This window comes from Callorhinus ursinus, unplaced genomic scaffold (genome assembly GCF_003265705.2).
Source record: "Callorhinus ursinus isolate GAN/ISIS: 27379988/994484 unplaced genomic scaffold, GSC_fseal_2.0 scaffold9, whole genome shotgun sequence".
NCBI lineage: Eukaryota > Metazoa > Chordata > Mammalia > Carnivora > Otariidae > Callorhinus > Callorhinus ursinus.
The window spans coordinates 58,316,719-58,335,462 of NW_027397071.1; the positions used below are offsets into that span (position 1 = coordinate 58,316,719).

The 18,744-nt window shown below is 53.2% G+C and overlaps 1 protein-coding gene across 13 annotated transcripts in view; it reads left to right on the forward strand.

The window, feature by feature from the left end:
- Nucleotides 1-18,744, forward strand: part of SSBP3 (single stranded DNA binding protein 3) — a 160,127-nt gene that overhangs the window by 98,179 nt on the left and 43,204 nt on the right. For all 13 annotated transcript variants that reach the window (XM_073896703.1, XM_025871699.2, XM_073896698.1 and 10 more), the window contains one exon: nucleotides 15,692-15,781. In XM_073896703.1, coding sequence (XP_073752804.1) covers nucleotides 15,692-15,781 — 90 coding nt within the window. The remainder of the gene's footprint in view (nucleotides 1-15,691; nucleotides 15,782-18,744) is intronic.

Sequence of the window (18,744 nt, forward strand, 5' to 3'; positions counted from 1 at the left end):
GCCCATCATGATCTTCACCAGCAAGACAGGTCAGATGTGGAGCAAAGGAGTGGAGTTCCCATCTCCAAGTCGTTGGGAGGATTGGCCGTCCCCGGTGCCTACCTCAAGGGGTGGCTTGTTTCCGTTGCCGGGACACACGGCCGGCAAACTTCGGGGCATGGGATGGGAACGCTCGGGGGCTCCACAGGTGAGCCCTGGACGGCTGGCCCCCTCAGGGCGAGGCCTTCCTGGGTGGAACAAAGGCAGAGAGGAGGGTTTAGAAGGAGTGTCCGTTCAACAGTTATTTATGGAGTACCTGATCGTGTAGGCTAGGCAGAGTTCTAGGGGAGGCTGCAGAAACTTTCACAGACTCTGTGAAGCAGGGCATATTAGCCCAGTTTTCTAGAGGAGACTGCCAAGGTACAGACATCTTGGGATACCCAAGTCCCAGATCCGATTCCTGCCCTTGACCCAGGTCTGTGACCTGGAGGCTGCATCTACAACAGAGGGACTGTGGGACCCCCTCTCCTGAGGTTCTAGATTCAAAGTTTCTGAAGGCCTGTGGATTACCCAAATCTAATTAAAAACTTCTGTCTTCAGTGGAGAAGACCCAGGCCATGGCCTCAAATGGAATTAGACAAAACAGAAGAAAAACAGACTGCTTTGGATGCATTTGCAGCAGAGGGGGGCACTTGGTCACCCATTAAGGGTAGTCCTGCCATGTCTCTGCGACTCACAAGTTTCAAGCTAGGACAGAACCAAGATTCAAATTCAAGCCTTTTCCAAGATTTCCATGTTTCTCTCCTGCAATGATTGCTTGAAGAGAAAAACATAGAAACACTGGAAGATAAGGCCCTTCTTTGTCCCTTTTGACATTTGGGTTTATGAAAGTCTCTTCTGTTCTTTAAAATTACATCTTTATAAAGGAGGAAAACAAGGAAGAAGTTTCCCAGAAGATCCAGGCCTAGTTTTGTCCAAAAAGCTCTTTCATAGTCCCCAGTCATGCGATGGTTATTGATTATTAGGCATAGTAAATATTTGGATTCTCTTCTTTGGAACCAACAGTCCTGCAGGGAGATAGCTTTTGTCCTTACAGTAAGGCCACGTAGAAAATACTGGAAGAGTCTCTGGTAGAGTTTCACATGGGCTTGGAAGATGAAACAATCATCCTGCCCGGTACCCAGGGTGGCCCAAGGGACAGGTGGAGGGTTGAAATGGCAACAGGGAGGTATGGGCACTCTGGGTGGAGGGGATGGTCTGTGCACAGGCTGGAGACCAGAGAGTGTTCCGCGTGGCTGAAGCTCAGGGCACAAGAGAAGAGGGAGGTTGGAGTGGGGGGAATGGAGGGGCTGACATGCGATCACAGCCCTCTGTTACCGCCTTGTTTGCTTTAAGTCTTTTGCCAGCCCCAGTAGAGGTATCGTATTGGGGGAACATCTCGTGTCAGGGTGAATTGCCTGCCTCTCTGAATTAGCCAGGGAGCTGGGGAGCTGAAGCCCTCATTCCACTGCTCTCTGCACTTGACCACGGCAGCCCTCAGTTAGGAGTTCATTGGTATTGAATGTTCTGTTGGATGCCTCTTGAGACACGTGCAGGTGGAAACTGGTATCTTGTGATCCTGAGTTCTAGCTCTAGCTGAACCTACCCAGGGACTTTGGTGTTTGCTCTGCGCTGGGAGGCAGGGACATTTGAGCTTGGCATTGATGGATGACGAGGAGTTCTGTACTGTAGGTAGATACGTGGAAGGTGATGGGGAGCTTGTCTGGGAGAGAGTGCGGAAGTAGCACAGTGTGCCTAGGGGAGTGGAGGACCTCAGACCTGGTTGGGGAGAGGCTGGAGCCATTCCCAGGGCCTGGTAAGCACAGGGAGGGGACCGGACAGGGGTGCAACCGGAGGACCCTGTGGGCTCAGAGAGCCTGGTTTCTGCCCTCCTCCTTCTCTCTGCCCTTCTCAAGTTCTCATTTCATGTCCAGTGAAGGATTGAATCAGGGAGGAGGAGTAGAATGCATTCCTCCTGAGTGAGCTCAGGGCTTGCACTGTGGCTCATCTCCGATCACAGGAACCTTGTCTCTTAGAAACCTGTGGTTTGGAGGGTCCATCTGTGAAGGGCAGCCCTCACTGACAGAGGATTCCTATCTGCGGGGTGCATTTTGTGGGACATGGAGAAAGGCGTCTCGGGATGGGACCTCTGCCTTGCTGTCCTCCTCAGCTTCCAGCCAGGCCCAGGAGGGGCCCCTCCCACCTTGGATGTCCCCCAGCCCCAAAGGTAGTAGGCAGGTTCTCTCTGCCCCATTAAGAAGCCTATGGAAAAAGAGGCTCCTTGGTCAGTGGAGCAGACATCTGTCTTCAGGGAGGTGGAGAACCAGGGCATCCAGCCTCTCTGAGAACAACCAACAGGCTTTGGTTTGGAGGTGGAAGAGAGGCTTGGCCAAGAGGGCTGAGCTAGGCAGCCAGATCTTAGCCAGATGCATAAAGACCACTCGAATCCATTCACTGCACCCAACCCACGGGGCCCAGTCTCGACTTCCTTCTAAAGTGGGAATGGCAGTGGGAGTTTAGCTCCCTGAGGCCACCCTGCTTCCTGTCATTGCCTCACAACTACCGATGCTTTGCCCAGATGTTAGCTTTAGCTAGTTCATAGCTGTCTTGGGAGGAGAGGTATAAAGATGATCCCATTCTACTGGCCTGGCCAGCGACTGTAGGACAAGTGGCCTGCCCAAGTCATTTGCTAGCAAGGCCCAAGCAGCACCAGCAACCAGGTTTTCTGAATACCCGAAGCTTGGGTTTTACAGGCAGAGGGGGAGCAGTGTGTCTTAAGACAGGCTGGGTACAGTGGTGGTGGTGGGTGTGTGCGTATGTGTTGTTTAGAGGAGTTGTGTGGATATAGCCAAATGGTAAGTTAGTAAGTGACTGAGTTACCCTTAGAATTTGACTTTGTAGACATGGTGGATATTCTGGAAAAGCAGGATTTCTGCAAGGACTTTATTCATCCAAAAAATATTTACTGAGCCAGCACCTTGTCTGTGCTATGTACACCATTCTTGCCCCTGTCCCTGGGAAGACGGCTGGCCAATTTAATAAGGAATTAACAGTCAGATGTGACAAGTACTGTGATGAAGAACACAAAGGAATGGAGAGGCATCACCTCGGGAGAGAGCGTGGAGGAGCGGTCCAGAGAGGGGGACCGACCTGTGCAGAGGACAGTTGGGCATGCGCATCAGGGAAATACGGGTGAAGGAAAGGCCTTTGTGAGCTGGAATCCTAAATATGGGTATGTGACGGTAGGTGATTCTTTCTCCACGGGACTTCAAGCATCTCACTTGTTGGACCCTGATGCATGTCTCTATAAAGATCTTTTGTGCTTTCAATGCTGTATGGGGAAGGGGTAGACCACCTCTGTGGGAAATCCTGGCTCTGTCTCAGAAGCTAACTTTGGGTCCGAATTCTCAGTAGATAAACTCCTCTGTCCCCTAGAAGCCTTTGACCGGTTAGGTCATCTCTGGTCCTTCCAGGCTGGGCTCCTGGCCCCACCCCCTTAGCAGGTTTCTCACTAGGATCCTGAGAGGTACGTATTCTGGGATGCACTGGGCCCGTTATGGGGCAATGCTAGGAAGAGAGCTGTGCTTTGTACACCTGATAGACATAGAACAAATATCTGTAGACCTCTTTGCGGGAGGAGCTCTGAAGAGGGCCCCCTTGCCTTGCCCTTGAGCGCTCCACGGGTTGTCAGCAGGCCCCAAACTGAGCTCTGTGGGTTGGGGCTGAATCGAGGACTGAAGACAACCCACTCTTGCTGGACACCTGACCTGACTCGGCAGCCCCTCTGCATCATTTTTGAAGCAAACTAAATAATCACCCTCTGAGGGCCTCTGAAAGCTTGCTAGGGTGGGCGTTTGGTGTGTCTTTGAGGGGCTGATTCCTATAATCACAGAATTTGAGTCAACCAGACAAGCTGGGTTTGGTTCCTTAGGGACACAAGGTTCTAGAGCATTTACCATTCCTGCTTTAGAGATAGAGTCCCGTATACTGCCCTCCCCACCTCCACACACAGAATCTGTGACCCTGTTATCCTCTTGTTGGGAGTGTTAACATTTCTGGAAAATGACCATTCTAGTTCCCCTCATCTAAACACCTCCCTTGTGTTTGCCCACAACCCTGGGAATTGGGAGCAGGGCAGGATGAGAGTTACTTCTCTCTGGACTGATCCAGTGCCGCAAACCTTCATCGTGCACTCCTGGGTGCCCGGCCGGGTCCTGGGGAGGCTTCCCAGACCTGCTGCATGCATTTAGGCTGGGGCTTGAAGGGCAGGTAGCACAGCAGGGGCCACCATGGGAGGGCTCACTCCCAGCATGAGGAGTATTCCCAGCAGACAGTGGGCACTGTGTTGGCAGCGTGGTCAAGCCTTCGGCGTCCCCACATGGGCCAGCGCTGCTGGGGCGGTGGGAAGAACTGAGTCCTGCAGTCCCGTCTGCTCACCCCCCCGGAGCCTCAGGGCTCCCCCACCTTAACTCTGTCCCTTTATAGAGGAGGTACCAGGGGCTCTGAGAGGAAGGGGACTGCTCTGCTCTTGTTCACCCAGCTAGTTGGGGTTGGGGTTCTTGTCGAGGCGTCAGCTAAAGGGTGTGATGGGGGGAGGGAATGTGGACTTTGAAGTCAGGTGCACCCGGGTTCGATGCCCAGGACTGCTGCTCCCTGGCCTGCTGTGTAACTGCTTGTTTTCGTCGCCAGCACAGGGACGGTAATGCCACCTACCTCCTAGGACTGTTGCGAGGGTCAGAGAGAAGTCCTGAAGGGCCAGGCGTCAGGAGACAGCTGTTGCTGTCCCGGCACTCCTGTGGGCAGTGCAGGGACAGAGAGAGTGTGGCCGGAGCCTCTTACCTCCAGAGGAGTAGAGCCCTGGCTGGGGGCCTCTCCCTGGCCTCCCCAGTGCCCTGGAGGGCTGACACGCAGGCCAGCCGTTGCAACACAGCACCCACTGGGTGGGGGCCAGCGGAGGCTTCTCTCCCCGCCTCTTACTCAGTTGCTGGTGATTGTGCCTGGCAGGTGCCTGGGACCCAGCTGCCAGGGGCCTCTGGACAAGGTTCTCTGCCTTCTACATCTTTGGCAGCACCGGCGCTTGAGCAGGAGGCAGTCTGGCACCCGGATTTCAGGCAGGAGAGCCAGCTTTGCTGTCCCCCCATCTGACAGCTGGGCATGGAGGGCTGCCCGAGTGGACAGTGGCACACTCAGTGCCCAGCTTCTCGTGGTGGTGTTTGGTCCAGTTTCCTTTGCGTTGTGACCTACATCATTCTCTATTTGCTAAATGCTCTGAGCAGGCAGCAGTAATAAATCAATTAATGACTCCGATGAATCGTTTAATGGCTGACAAAATAACACTAAAGCCAACAGCTTGCATCTCTCCAGCAGTACCAAAGGATGCTGGTTGACTGGGGTGGGGGACGAAACAGAGACTGTTAGCTAAATTAGCGCAATTAGTGCATGCTTTAAAGGCGTAGGTGGCATCTGCTCAGCTCTGAGCCTGTGCACTGGCCGTGCAGACCGCAGTGGTGGGCTACTCACCGGCTTCCCGCCAGGCCCCCGCCTTGACGCGCCCTCCCTGGCCCAGTGTCCGCTTCTCTGGCCTTGATAGCGGGGGACCCCAGCGAACTTTATAGACTGCACGTTCGTCCTGTCACAGCAGAGGATGAGCCGAGGGCAAGTGATTCTGTCCCCGCTAAATTTGGTGCCAGCCCAGCAAAGTGTGGGCTCCCATTTTTGAAAGATGTTCTGAGGGTCATGCCTTTAATGATTTCTTTTAAACTTAAAAGTTTCTAGAAGCAGGCGATTTTTTTTTTTTTTTTTTTTTTTTTTTTTGTTCTCTGTACACCTCAGTCCTGGCAGGATTAAGTTGTCATTGGAACTGAGCGTGTGTGTGGGTCCACGCCAGGGAATTTTCCGCTTTGCAGAGGCAACTGCCAGTGTTCTTGTTAAGGAGCTGTCACTGGCCTACTATGACATGTTTGCGGTTGTAAGTAGCTCCTTTAAGACTGTGTGTGTGTGTGTGTGTGTGTGTGTGTGTGTGTGTGTGTGTGTGTGGCTAATGGTGTAAACCCAGGCCACGAAGCTCATCTCTCTTTAAGAAGAGAATCAGTGTTGTACAAATAGCATGCTCCTGATCCACTCTGTACTGTTCATTTGTGGGGGCACCTCTCGCCCTTAATCTCCCCTGTCTTGCGGGTACATGCCTGGAACCTACGCCCTGCTCTGTGTGGCCCAACCGGGGAGGTGTTTGCACGTGGGGGAGGGTGCCCTGGCTGGCAGCCATGGTATAGCCAGGTATTAATTATGTGGGGTTCCACCTCTTACACAAACGGTACCCTTTGATCCAATTCCCGGAAGAAGCTAGGTGCTCCCTGGAATGGATGGGCAAGGCCTGGTGGTGGGATGGTGGCCGTGGCCTTCTCAGCACCGGGAAGGAAGCCAGTTCTTTTGGAAATGTCCTGACTGGAGTGCCTTTGTTTCGTTTTCTAAAAAAATGAAATCCTATTTCTCTAACATGGGGTAGAAAGAGGCCACTGCTCAGAAGAGTGGCTTCTGTTGAGCAGAACTTGTCCTCCGACAGCTGTGACCCCCTTTCTTTCCCTGGCCTGCTCTGTGTTCACAGAATCATGAAACTCAGTGTGTCTATTGTCTGCCTTGGTGCTATGTTGCTGGCGCAGGGGCTTCTGCTCGCCAATCACCTGTCTCGGCCTCAACCCATTGCCTGAGAGTCCTATTTAAGTTCCCCACACCCTGCAAGACAGAGGGCTCCCCCTTTACAGATGACTGTGAAGGGCTCCTGGAGAGGGAAGGGCTGGGCCTCGGAGCCCTGACCTCTCTGTTGCCGGGTGACCATCTTTAAGCATCAGCTTCGGAACTGAGACCCGAGAAGTCGGGATGTGGTCGAGAGTTGGGCTCTGGTTTTAGCCTGTCTGGGCTTGACCTCCAGTTCTGCCCTGTCCGAGCTGTGGGACCCTGGACAAATCCCTTGAGGCCTCAGCTGGAGCCCCGACCCGGTTGTTGGGAAGACTGGGGGAGAAACTGGGCCAGCTCAGCCAGCCGCGGCAGTGGGTGGCTGACTCCCCTCCTGCCGAAGAGCCTGCCCTCCCACCCCTTACCCCGTGGAGGAGGGAAATGAGTCCGGCCCAGCCCCAGCATCCGTGCCCCCGAAACCAGGCTGGGATGGGGCTCTGACGAGGCGGAGGCTTGGTGGGATCTGCGCCCTGAAGGAGTGGCTGTCAGAGGCCTAGCTCCCGGGGAGGGTTGAGATGACAGCAGTAATCTCTCACCTCCTATCACCGCCCGCATCTTCAAGTCCTGCCGTCCTTTAAGGCCCTGGCTCGAGTGCCACCTCTTCCATAAAGCCTCCCTGATCCCACTAATCCCCGCCTCATTGCGCCCGACCAGAGCACCTTCCCACACCCCTCAGTTCGCCGGCACAGCGGCTCATTTCATCCTCCAGACCTTGAGGGCAGAGCCCTGCGCTGTCATCTGCCGCCCTGGCAGGCACGGCGCATCCCTGGGAGCAAGTGTGCGCTGAGCGCATCCGACGTGTGCAAAGCCCTCATAACCTTTTTAAGCTCCCACCTACGTTGTTTCTCCTTCTCTTCCCAGGGTAATTTGCCAGTTAGATCCAGCAGACTCTTCAGTGGGTTCGTGCAGTCCTGCGCACACACACACACACACACACACACACACACGTGCGCGCGCGCACACACACACACCCTCACCACACCCCTTGCCGAAGGCCAACACACACACTCTCTCTCCCTCTCTCTTTCTCTCTCTCTCTCTCACCCTCACCACACCCCTTGCTGAAGGCCAACACACACACACACACACACCCTCACCACACCCCTTGCTGAAGGCCAACTCCGTCAGCTATTTGCTGGAAGGAGCCGGGTTAGGTCAGTCTATTTAGGGGGAAGAGCAAAACTAGATGATCCCAAATGCAGAGAATGCATTGTGTTCGCTTCATGTTTGTAATGATCTGTTTCTTTTCCTAAGTGTCAGAAAGCATACAGAACTCTCCTGCAGGGTCGGTGGGGAGACTGTCTTTGGGTTTCTGGACCCAAGACTGGGGGAAGGGGTGGAGGGATAGAGAGACTAGAGTCAGAGCCGCTCCTGATCATGTGCTTCTCTGTACCTCAGTTCCCTTACTGGCAAACAGAACCGACTCCGTTGCGGGGATGTTGAAGAGTCAGTCACACCCTCCCCTCTCCTGATCTCTGGGCTCAGGATGAAAGGCCCTTGCTTCTTTCCGCATCCTTCTCCACATCCCGGCATTGACCCCTTCACCCAGGAGACTTGGGAAGAAGCTCCGGTGTCAGGATAGCTCTCCCTTGGGCCTGATGGTCTGGCTGTGGCAGATCAGGGCCTTTTCTGCCTACACGTGGCCTCTTTTCCGGTTGCTCAGCTGAGAGCTCAGTGAGATGCCCACTGTTTCATGAAACTGCAGGACCTCAGCCACCTCGTTTGGAGCTGAGCAGAGGCCAGGGGCAGGAAGGCTCGCCCAGATCACATGGTGGTTAGCAGCCAAAGGGGGAGCCCTCACTTGAGGGCTCTTCTATCCTAATAATCCCCATGCAACACCAGGCAGTGGTAGGTAACAGCGGGGAAACTGAGGCTGAGACAGTCAGCATGGCTCTGAGTTGGAGAGCAGACAGAGTTCAAGCCCTCGTCTTCAGACCTGTAGTACACCCTTGCTGTGTCCCAGCTGTGAGCCACCCCAAGTGCACCACTCCCTGAGGCAGCTCACTCTGATGCTCTGATCTGGAAAAGCTTTTTGTAGCTGGGTGCATCTACCGCTGGACCCAGAGCCATCCCTCGGCACCAAGAGAGCAGGTCCACTCCTCCTTCCACGTGACAGCCCCCTGGCTATTTGGAGGCAGGGATCCTGTGTCATTCACTCCCGTGTGTCATCTGAACCTATTTTTAATGCCAGCTGGTTCTGTCTCTTCACGTAGCAACAGCTCTGTGTTTTCTCCAAGCTGCAGAATTCGAGCCCCTGTTCTCCGGAACCGGTTCTCTTCTGTGGTCTGTGCACAGAACCAGGAGGTCACGTAGCAACAGCTCTGTGTTTTCTCCAAGCTGCGGAATTCGAGCCCCTGTTCTCCGGAACCGGTTCTCTTCTGTGGTCTGTGCACAGAACCAGGAGGTCTCTTCCTATACCTTTCCCGTTCTTGCCCCCACTTCTCTCTGTCTTGGCCTTTCAGTCCGGGTGACGACATTCTCCCCACGCCCTCGTCAACATCTTCGGCTCATCTGTTGTGCTAAGGTGAACATTCCCTCCAGGAAGCTTGGCCCAGAGGGACCCAGGTCACTCCACTATCTTGCACAGATTGCCGAAGCCTCTGTGTTGATGATACCCGTGCAAGCATCCCTCCTTCCCCTGGACACAAGCGTCCCACAAAGACCTTCGTTTCTCACTTACCCTTCTCACGGAGGTGGCTGCCTTCACTCCTCTAAGTGACCTCTCTTTCCTAGCTGCGTGCACCCAGCCATATGCCACACACCCTGTGGCGTCCTGTGTGCTTGGCCACATGGCCTGTGTTGAGTTTCAGTTGAGAAAGGCTGTACTTGGTGGCTTTGCGTGTTGGCTCTATGCTGCTGCATGCCGAGGCCTGAGTATTGGGGTGGGGCGAGGAGGGAGGGGAATTGCAGAACAGAGTTCCATTTTGCAGCCTTGTAAATCAGGAGGGGTTGGCCAAGCTGGCCGGAGCCCTGCGGTTCACTCTGTGCATTTGGTTTTATTCCATTTTCTAGGGGCTTCGTGTGCAAAGGACCAGTTTTATTTCTATTTTTATTTATTTTAAAGATTATTTATTTATTTATGAGAGAGAGAACATGCATGAGCAGGAAGGGCAGAGGAAGAGGGAGAGAGAAATCCAAGCAGACTCTGTACTGAGTGCGGAGCCTGACACGGGACTTGATGTCAGAACCCCGAGATGACTTGAGCCAAAACCAAGAGTCAGACGATTAACCGACAGCCACCCAGGTGCCCTGAGGATCATTTTAAAAGAGTGAAAATGGGGGGCGCCTGGGTGGCTCAGTCGGTTAAGTGTCTGCCTGTAGCTCAGGTCATGATTCTGGGGTCCCAGGATCAAGTCCTGCATCGGGCTCCCTGCTCAGCAGGGAGTCTGCTTCTGCCTCAGCCTCTCACTCTGCTCTCTCTCACTTCTGCCTCTGCTCTCTCTCTCTCTCTCTCTCTCTCTCTCTCAAATAAATAAAATTTTTAAAAAAGAGCATGAAAAATGGGTGCCGCGGGGGGCATGCTAGTTTGTGAGTGAGGGTAACTGGGGTTCTCAGGGTGGGGGCTGGAAGAGAATACCTCGCAGGGAGCATCCCCCAGACCCACACTTCTGGAAGGAAGCGTGAGCACTTGTCACCTACTACAACATACTGGGAGATACGAGATGGGAGGCTCCTGGGAGCTTGTCTCCTGGTTCCTCTGGACTGACCCTGCTGTTCCTGGAGCCACAGGGGACTTCTTGCTATGGAGCGAGGAAAAGGCCCAGCACCACGTCTGGGACTTGCCACATGGGTTTGTACTCTACAGCTGTTGGGTAGGTTAGTCGAGGGCGCATTGGGATGCTCAGCACTGGCAAGGGGGTGGGGGTCACTACTGAAAAGCAGATCTGCTAGTGCGGGACGCCTGTCTTTGGAGGGCACGTGTGAGACCAGCCGGTCTGGGTCTGGAGCATGAGGGCAGGCTGAGGCGTTGCAGTGAGCCCTGGGCCTGGCTGGCTGTGTAACCACCATGGGATCGTAAAGAAGCCCTACTCTTTAGGGAGAGGGTTGTGGGATCGGTCCTCCTTGGAAGGCTTCCAGGCCACAAACAAAAATATAGTACTTGGCTGGGGACCTTGAAGAGCTTCAAGCAGTTGTCTGAAGGCACCTTGAGCTTTGCACATTGACTGTGACCCCCGAGTCTTAGAGGAGGCAGCTGGCTGCAGTGGGCCACGCCACCCGGTACAAGGCCTGTTTTCTATTTAGAAAAGAATTTTAAGTTAGTTTTTTAAAAAATGCATGAGTTACCAAACTGCATGCCTGATTTGATTCTGCTTTTTTTAGTCCATGTGTGTATGCATATATAGATAAATGTGGGTGAGGAGGGCCCGGGTGGGGCGAGCTCAGATGTCTCTGATAACAAAGAGGTTTCTGGGTGGTTTTTAATCTTTGATCTCTTAAGTGTTCTGTAGTGAACAGAGAAGAGTTAAAATTCAGAGTCCTCTGGAAAGAGGACTGTTCTCCTGTTCATGCATGAGCTGCTCTTTCCAGTCCCTGCCCCCCCCCCCCGAGTGTGTGGACCCGGCTGGGAAGAGCAGCTTAGAAGAGGGGCCCCAGATATTGTCCTATCTAACACTGCCATTGGACGCGTGGGGAAACTGAGGCTCCCAGCAAGGGCCCACAGGGAGGTCTCTGGCTTCAGAATCCAGTGCTCTTTACTGCCCTGCTCCAGTGGGAGGGTTCCACCCCCTGCACCCACCACAGCCCCGACAACTGTAGGCCTCGGGGAACGTCAGGGGCTTTTCAGTTTGGGTTTTGTGTTTTTAGAGAAAACTCACATGAGACACTTTGCTGAGTGCCTTAATGGAGCTCTAACTCAAAGCTGGAAACCGCAGGGAGAGGCCGATTCCTAGCAATCGGGAAAGGCCTGGCTCCAGAAGGCCAGGTTTGAGCAGGTCTTTGAATAATAAAAGTTGTAATCATTTATTGAACACCTGCTGTATGCCTCCCATCTCAGAGATGGGTAAAAGAGCCCCTGCTGGTAGGTGTGGGGGTGGGCGGAGGGGGTGTGGTGGATTGGGTTTTGTGAACCACAGTTAGCACTTAACCCTTTTGTTGCCCTGTAACACCGTTGCTGCTTTTCATTTGCTTCGTCATACTTTTCTGTCCTTTTCAAAGTTTTCCCTTATGAGCACATATTTCCTTCATAATCAAAGAATAGCAGTAACCGTCATAATTCAGGTTAATTATTTTGCTTATTTTTGCTGCTGGATGAGGCTTTGAATGATAAAAGTTGTCTCCTCGGCTTCCTGCCACCTTAATCACTGCCAACATGGCTTTCTTTTCACTGGAGGCTAGCAGAAGTCTGTCCTCCACCCAGATGTCAGGGAATTGCACCATCCATGTTCTGGAACCACGGTTACCCCAGCCCTGACACTCAAAGGGCCATGGACCACCCCCCACCCACCCACGGTTCCTAGGACCATGGACTCACTTCTGATTTTGTAGGGAAATGAGATCTTGGAGGAAGGGAGCCTTGTAAGTCATGCTCTTGGGTTCAAATTTCCATTTAAAAGTTTTTGTTTGTTTGTTTTAAATTCTAAGATATCCTTATGTGATACCCTTAAAATATAAAGAGCTCTTATATATCACCAAGGGAAGAGTCAAATGTACAAATAGCAAGGGACATGAACATCTTCCCATAAAAGTAGATCTACAAGTGGCCAGCACAGACCCATTTCAAAAGGTAGTGATCCAAAAAATAGGTCCGAATACCAGAGAGGTACCATTTTGTAACTACCAAGGAAGCAAGCACCGATGTAATGCCTGTTAATTAAACAGCATCTTTTTTTTTTTTAAGATTTTATTTATTTATTCATGAAAGACAGAGAGAGAGAGAGAGAGAGAGAGAGAGAGAGAGAGAGAGGGGCCGAGGGAGAAGCAGGCTCCCAAGGAGCAGGGAGCCCGATGTGGGACTCGATCCCAGGACCCTGGGATCATGACCTGAGCTGAAGGCAGACGATTAACCATCTGAGCCACCCAGGCGCCCATGCCTGCTAATTAAATTGGTTAAATGATGTTACCTCTATATAATATTAGACTCATTAAAAACTCATGTTTTCTTTGGCCATGCAATGAGAAGGGAAAGTGCTCTTGACATTCTTTAACAAAACACGGTGGCTAATTTTCTTTTTCCTTTGCTGTGTTGTGTACTAATTGATAAATGCTAATTTAAAGAATCAAGTTGGTGAGACTGTCCAGATCTTTCTGTAAAAACAGAGCATGGTTCTGGGTTGAAGGCTGGAGAGGAGTAGATTCAGACAGAGGAGGGCAAACGGGGAGAGGGCTGTGTTGAGCCCGTCCCCGCCTGCGTCTGTCAGGCAGGGCTGCTTGTGGCTACCTCAGAGGCTGCCTGGGGGCTCAGGGGTAGATGGGGCAGGGGGTGGCAGGGAGGACCCAACCTGTTTCTAGCATCAGGCCCAATGGCTCCTGCCAGGCACACCACCCAGGGCCTCCCCAGTCAGGAGCTCCATCTTCCGGTCCTTGTCCTACAGACAAGTTGGTGCCACATTTGTTGAATAAAACATTTAGTTTTAGCAATACCGGGTTTTGGTTTTCCCCATGTCGCCCACTCCCACTCCCGCCTACCTGCTCATTATTGTTGTGCCCACCCCCCGCTCAACTGCGACTTGCACGGAGGTGTGAGTAATTGGGGAAAGACCATGTCCTGGGAGGTCACCTCTGTTTGAGAAAGATGGCATTTCTCCTCCAGATTTGTACATATACGTATATGTACCTATACTGTACATATATGCATCGATGTGTGTCTATTTGTGTGTGTTATATGTATATGAACTTTTTTCTTTTGGTAGGGGGGTGACTTTTATAAATGATCTGATGTTTGGAGGGATAGGTAGGTGAAAATGAGCCAGAAAACTTCCACTGAAGAATTGGAGGAGAAAGGAAGATCCACGGTTGAAACTCCGATCATGGCAATGGAATGATAGAGATGTCGGACAGAATTTAAAAGCGCAGAAACAGACCCGAGCCTTTGTAAGGATTTTGCCTCCGGGTTTCAAATGAGCGGGGCAAAGTCGTACTGAGGCCACTGCCTTCGGAGTAAAATCTATATTATGTACCAAAATAAGTTCCTGAAAGATTAAAGAGTTAAATGTAAGACTGATCTCTGACGGAACTTGAAGACGTGGGAGCCTGTTTACCTCACTCTGATTTTTCTTTCAAACTTTCCTGCCCCTGCTTCTGAGGAATGATTGTTGGCTGTAAATCCTGAAAAGTTGCATTTCCACAGAACCACCAACCACAGACAAACAGTGCAGCTAACGGATAGCCTGGCATACTCCCCCAGGCGGCCCTTACCCAGATGATGCTGGCGTGAGGGGAGGGGGCTAGCAGAGGCAGGCTGGCCCCTCCTCCTCCTGAGTGGGGCTCTCACCCAGGAAGGTGGGAAGACCTCATTCATGATGTTTGGGGTTGCTTGTAACACATGACAGGATGGTTGGTGGAATCTCTTTAATTACAGAGAGGGTTGCCTGTCCGTAGGCAGAAGCATTTTGAGATGCTGGGCTTGTGTGGCCAGCCCGTCCCCACCCCAGTCTCTTTAGCTGGGTCTGTTAAGACACCCAGTGCCTGCCCATGTTGAGCCCTCCTTGCTCCCAGATTACCAAGCTTTCCCGGTTCACAAACACAGCCCATCCTGTCCCATAATCCTCCACAGCCCTGATGAGCAGGCAGGACAACAGCGATCCCCACTTTGTACAGGAAACTGGGGCGGGAAGGCCAGGTGGCTTGCCCATGGCCCTCTGTTGCCTAGTACAGGTAACAGCCCTGGAGTCCAGATGCGTGGGTCCCCAGGGGTTCATCTTGCTACGGGTCGTGTGTCCATGGGATTCACACATTACCTCATTTCCTTCTATCAAAGTTGGAAGTTAGGAGTTCTGGTTCCTATTTCCTGGCTGAGGAAAGGGAAGAAGTGAATTCTGCTGCATTTGTAAGAGAAAAAGAGGTGTTCTGTTTCCTGACCCCAGGGGGCTCACCCTTGTCCCTGAGAACCGGTCAGACCCCTGGGAGGCGATTGGCGATTGAGTCTCAAATTCTCAGTAGGGGATGTGTGTGAGGTTGGTGACATTGAGGCGGGAGTGGGGGTTCCTGCAGGAGGAGTGCCTAGGGGGGAGGAGGGGTGTGTGTGCAGGGCACCAGCCTGGGAGGGAGGCACATAACTTGCCCCATCAGCCTCACCCTGCCTGTGTGCGTGCGGGCCCAGGCTCAGACGTGCTGACCACATGGCAGGTGGGACACAGATTGTCTGGAAGGAGGCCAGGCTGGGGAGAACGACGTCTGTTCACCCCTCAGGAGGCATTTGCTGAGGCAGATGTACCAGGTAAATGCCGGAATAGGAGCATTTAAGAAGAAAAGTGCCTCCCATCCCCCCACTGTGCAGCCCACCGCATCTCCTGTGGCACCCAGGACCCTGATGGGGCCCAAGAGGCCCCTGCCCTCCTTCGACCTCTCCAGGGACATTTCCCAACAGGGTTGTCTGTTCGTTCATTAAGTTGTGGATAGTGCTTGATCTGCTCTCCATGCAGCATGGCAGCCCCTTGGAGAGGGCACAAACATTTATAAAGCACCTCGGCTGCCCTGCAGGGGCTTCATAAAGCAGCTGAGAGGCTAAGGCAGAACACCCATACATTAGCAACAGCCACTGTGTGCTGTGCTCTGCAATGCATGTGTGAAGCGGCGGGTGTTGTTCTCCCATTTTAGAGATGAGAAAACAGAGGCTTGGAGAGTTCCTCACTTGCCCAGTGAGAGACACACCTGGGAAAGTGGTGTTCGAGGAGGGTCTGTGGAGGATGCGAGCGGACAGGGAGAACGGGCGGCCAGGGGTCGGAAGCTCCGGGTCTCTCAGGGTGGGTGCAGCCTCTCACTCTCCGCTTCCTTGTCTCCACAGAGTGCGGCAGCCGCCCCGAGCCCCGTGCTTGGCAACATTCCCCCCAACGATGGGATGCCGGGAGGCCCCATCCCGCCGGGTTTCTTTCAGGTACGTGCTGGGCCCCCTCGGTCCCCTGCTCCTTTCGCTCCAGGCCAGGCCCAGGCAGGCGGGAGGGAGGGAGAGAAAAGTAAGTAGCAGCTCAGTTTGCCATGGTCTAAATACAGTTGCTTTATGCTGGTTCCAACCCCTCCTATCCCTTTCTCCACCCCTTCCAAAACCTGAGGAGGGGAGAAAAGAGATGGAGGGCAGCCCCCACTTGCCCCTGCACGTGCTGTGTCACTTGTGCCCGAGCTGGTTTTCTTCATAGCAGCTTTGAAGGCACCACACAGCCTGCCCCTGGTCGGGGAGGCCGTGGGACTGCCTCCAAGGCCGTGGGGAGCTGTCTTATAACAAAAGGCTTTTTTTTTTTTTTTTTTAAACACAAGTAAACTGTTCTTTGTTTCTGTTTTGTTGCTGCTGTCATCGTCATTGTTTACTTTGCCTGTCCAAACTACAAACCTTAGGCGTAATCTAAAAAAAAACCAAAAAACCCACCATCCTGGCAGGTCTCGGAATCCTTCCCCTCTGGTTAACCACTTGATTTTTTCCGAGTGTGATCACAGTCGGCATCCCGCGAGAATCTGCGCCCTCACTCCGCCCGCCAAAGGCAGGGGCAGGTCCCACGTGGGGTGAGAGCCCGGTCTTCTCCAAAAGACACCTTGTCGGCCTCTGGGGGCTTTGTCTTCTGTCAGGGTTGGGTGTGGCTGCCGGCCCCTCTGTGCCGCCTCCTCCTATCTCTGCAGTCCCCTGGGTTGGGGGGGGGCGGCGGGAAGGACTCACTCGGTTTTAACCAGGCTGAGACTGGGGAATGCCATCTCAGGGAGGTATCAGCGTGCAGGGCTGGAAGGAGCTTCTTTGAGTATAACATTTCATTCCTTCAAACCTGTCTGCGGCGGGATTTGAGAACCTGCCTGTGTTTCCCACCCCGTTGAAATGCTAGCACTTTGTATAGAAAAGGCGGCCAAGATCTCTCTGTGAAGCCCAAGAATTCAAAACTGGGAGCACTGAGACAAAGTTCAAGGAGACTTCTGCTTGGTGTAAGCCAGAATTTCACGCCTTGCGTGTCCAGCAGTGAGACGCAGACTGCAGGAGGCGGGGGCTCCCTGTTACTAAGACATCTAAGCAAAAGGGGGACAAACCCCTCTTAAGAGATGTTAAGGGGATTTTCTCCCTGGGTGGGAGATGACCTAGTTGACACTTCTACCTTGTAAGATTTCACATTTCGGTTGATCTTGACTCCCAGGAGAGAAGGGTTTGGACGTGCTGCTTACTAACCAAGGAGGGAATCAGTGAAATTTGGTTGTTCCCCAAAACCAGAAAGAGCAGGTTGCCCACCACTACGATGGCAGTGGGGGTGAGTGAGAGGGGTGTAGGGATGGCGGTTGAGGGCTTTGGATGGCCACACATATATCTGTATACATTCCTAGCATGACACCCAAACTGGAGCCTTGCCGTGGGACGGAAATGGGGTGTGTCGGCTCTTGATTAGACCAGACCAGGCATTGCTCGGGGCTTGGCTTGAGGTAAGGCATTGGGAAGAGGGGTCAGACTTGGAAGAGAAGGAGACATTCAGATCCTTGGAAACCCAAAGAAAGAAAGGAGCCAGGCGGGCTTCTGCTCTTTCCCCATAGGGGAAGCCCAGGGACTGCTGTCTGAGACGGTCATCCGTGCCAAGGGGCAGCCATCTTCCTGGCCACCGTAGACGGGTGTTCTGTACCTAGTTGCTTGTCTTTCCCACAGGTGTTCTACCTGCCTGGGCCTTCCTTCCCAGGCTTACACATCTTCCTACACGATGCCATGGGCACCCTGGATACCGTGCAGTTGTGGCTTTCCTGCCTGGTGGACAAAGCCCTGGATACCAGGCTCCACCTGTGTGCATGCCTGTTGAGGCTACTTGCTGGCATCTGAGTGCCCAGTGCAGGCCGCTGTGGTGGGAAGAGGTAGAATATAGCCAGCTGTATTTTTTAAATACGTCGTTCGTTAACTTCTATTTTGGCCTGAGTCTGGGCAAGGCAAGGTCTCCCTGATATGTGGGCAGTTCTTAACTTCCTGCTTTGGTATAATTGTCCATGGTTAAGGCCTAATTCCAGACATACTTCTCGGGCCCTCCCCTGTGACGTTCAGGGGTGTGTGGTCAGAAAGCCCAGACTGATTCTTGTCCTTATTTGGCCACTTCCAGCCACCATCAAACAAAGGTAACTTTTGGACCCTCTTGAGTGGAGGTCTTTTCTGAACCCCAGTCAGGATGAACCACCAAGAGTTGGGGCGGGGGGTAGACATGGAGCAGGGACCCGTGTGCCCCGGACTCTCTGCTTCCTGCTTCCTGGGTGACTTTGGCTGACTTTGTCCCCCCCACGCCCTCCTCAGGTGAGGACATCGTTTTCTAATCAGATGAAGATGAAGGCGGATAGGGTGCCTCCTGGCTGTGATGCTGACCTACTCAGGCTGGGTCACTGCTGAGGGGAAAGGGTATCTCTCTGGAAGGAGGTAGTGACTGCCCATTTCCAGAGTAGGCTGGCTCACGATGGGAATATTAGCTATTGATTGCCGGCCCTCCCCCTCACTCATCTTGCAGGCGGCCACTCCGATATTAGAAGGGAAATAGAGATGCTATCGGGTTTTATCTGCTGTCAACAATTGCACTTCTTCCTCTGCTTGGCCACAGTCTGGGCGGGCAGCTCTGTGGCAGGGGGAGGGTCTTTGCACCAAGACAGCCAGCCTGGGTTGGCTGACCCAGCTTTGACCAGATTCTGTCCCACGGTGGCCAGCCCAGTTTTCACATCAGGACTCCGCCCCCGGTTGGTGCTAAATTTCGAAGCCAGTGGGGCCTCCAGGGTGGGTGGGAGGGAGCCGCTGTCTACCCCCCGTCCCAGCCCCTCAGAAAGGAACACAGGGGGCTTACTTCCTCAGACTGCCAGGCTGCAAGGCTACTGCTGGGGTCACAAGGTGTGGCCATCCACACGTTAGGTTCC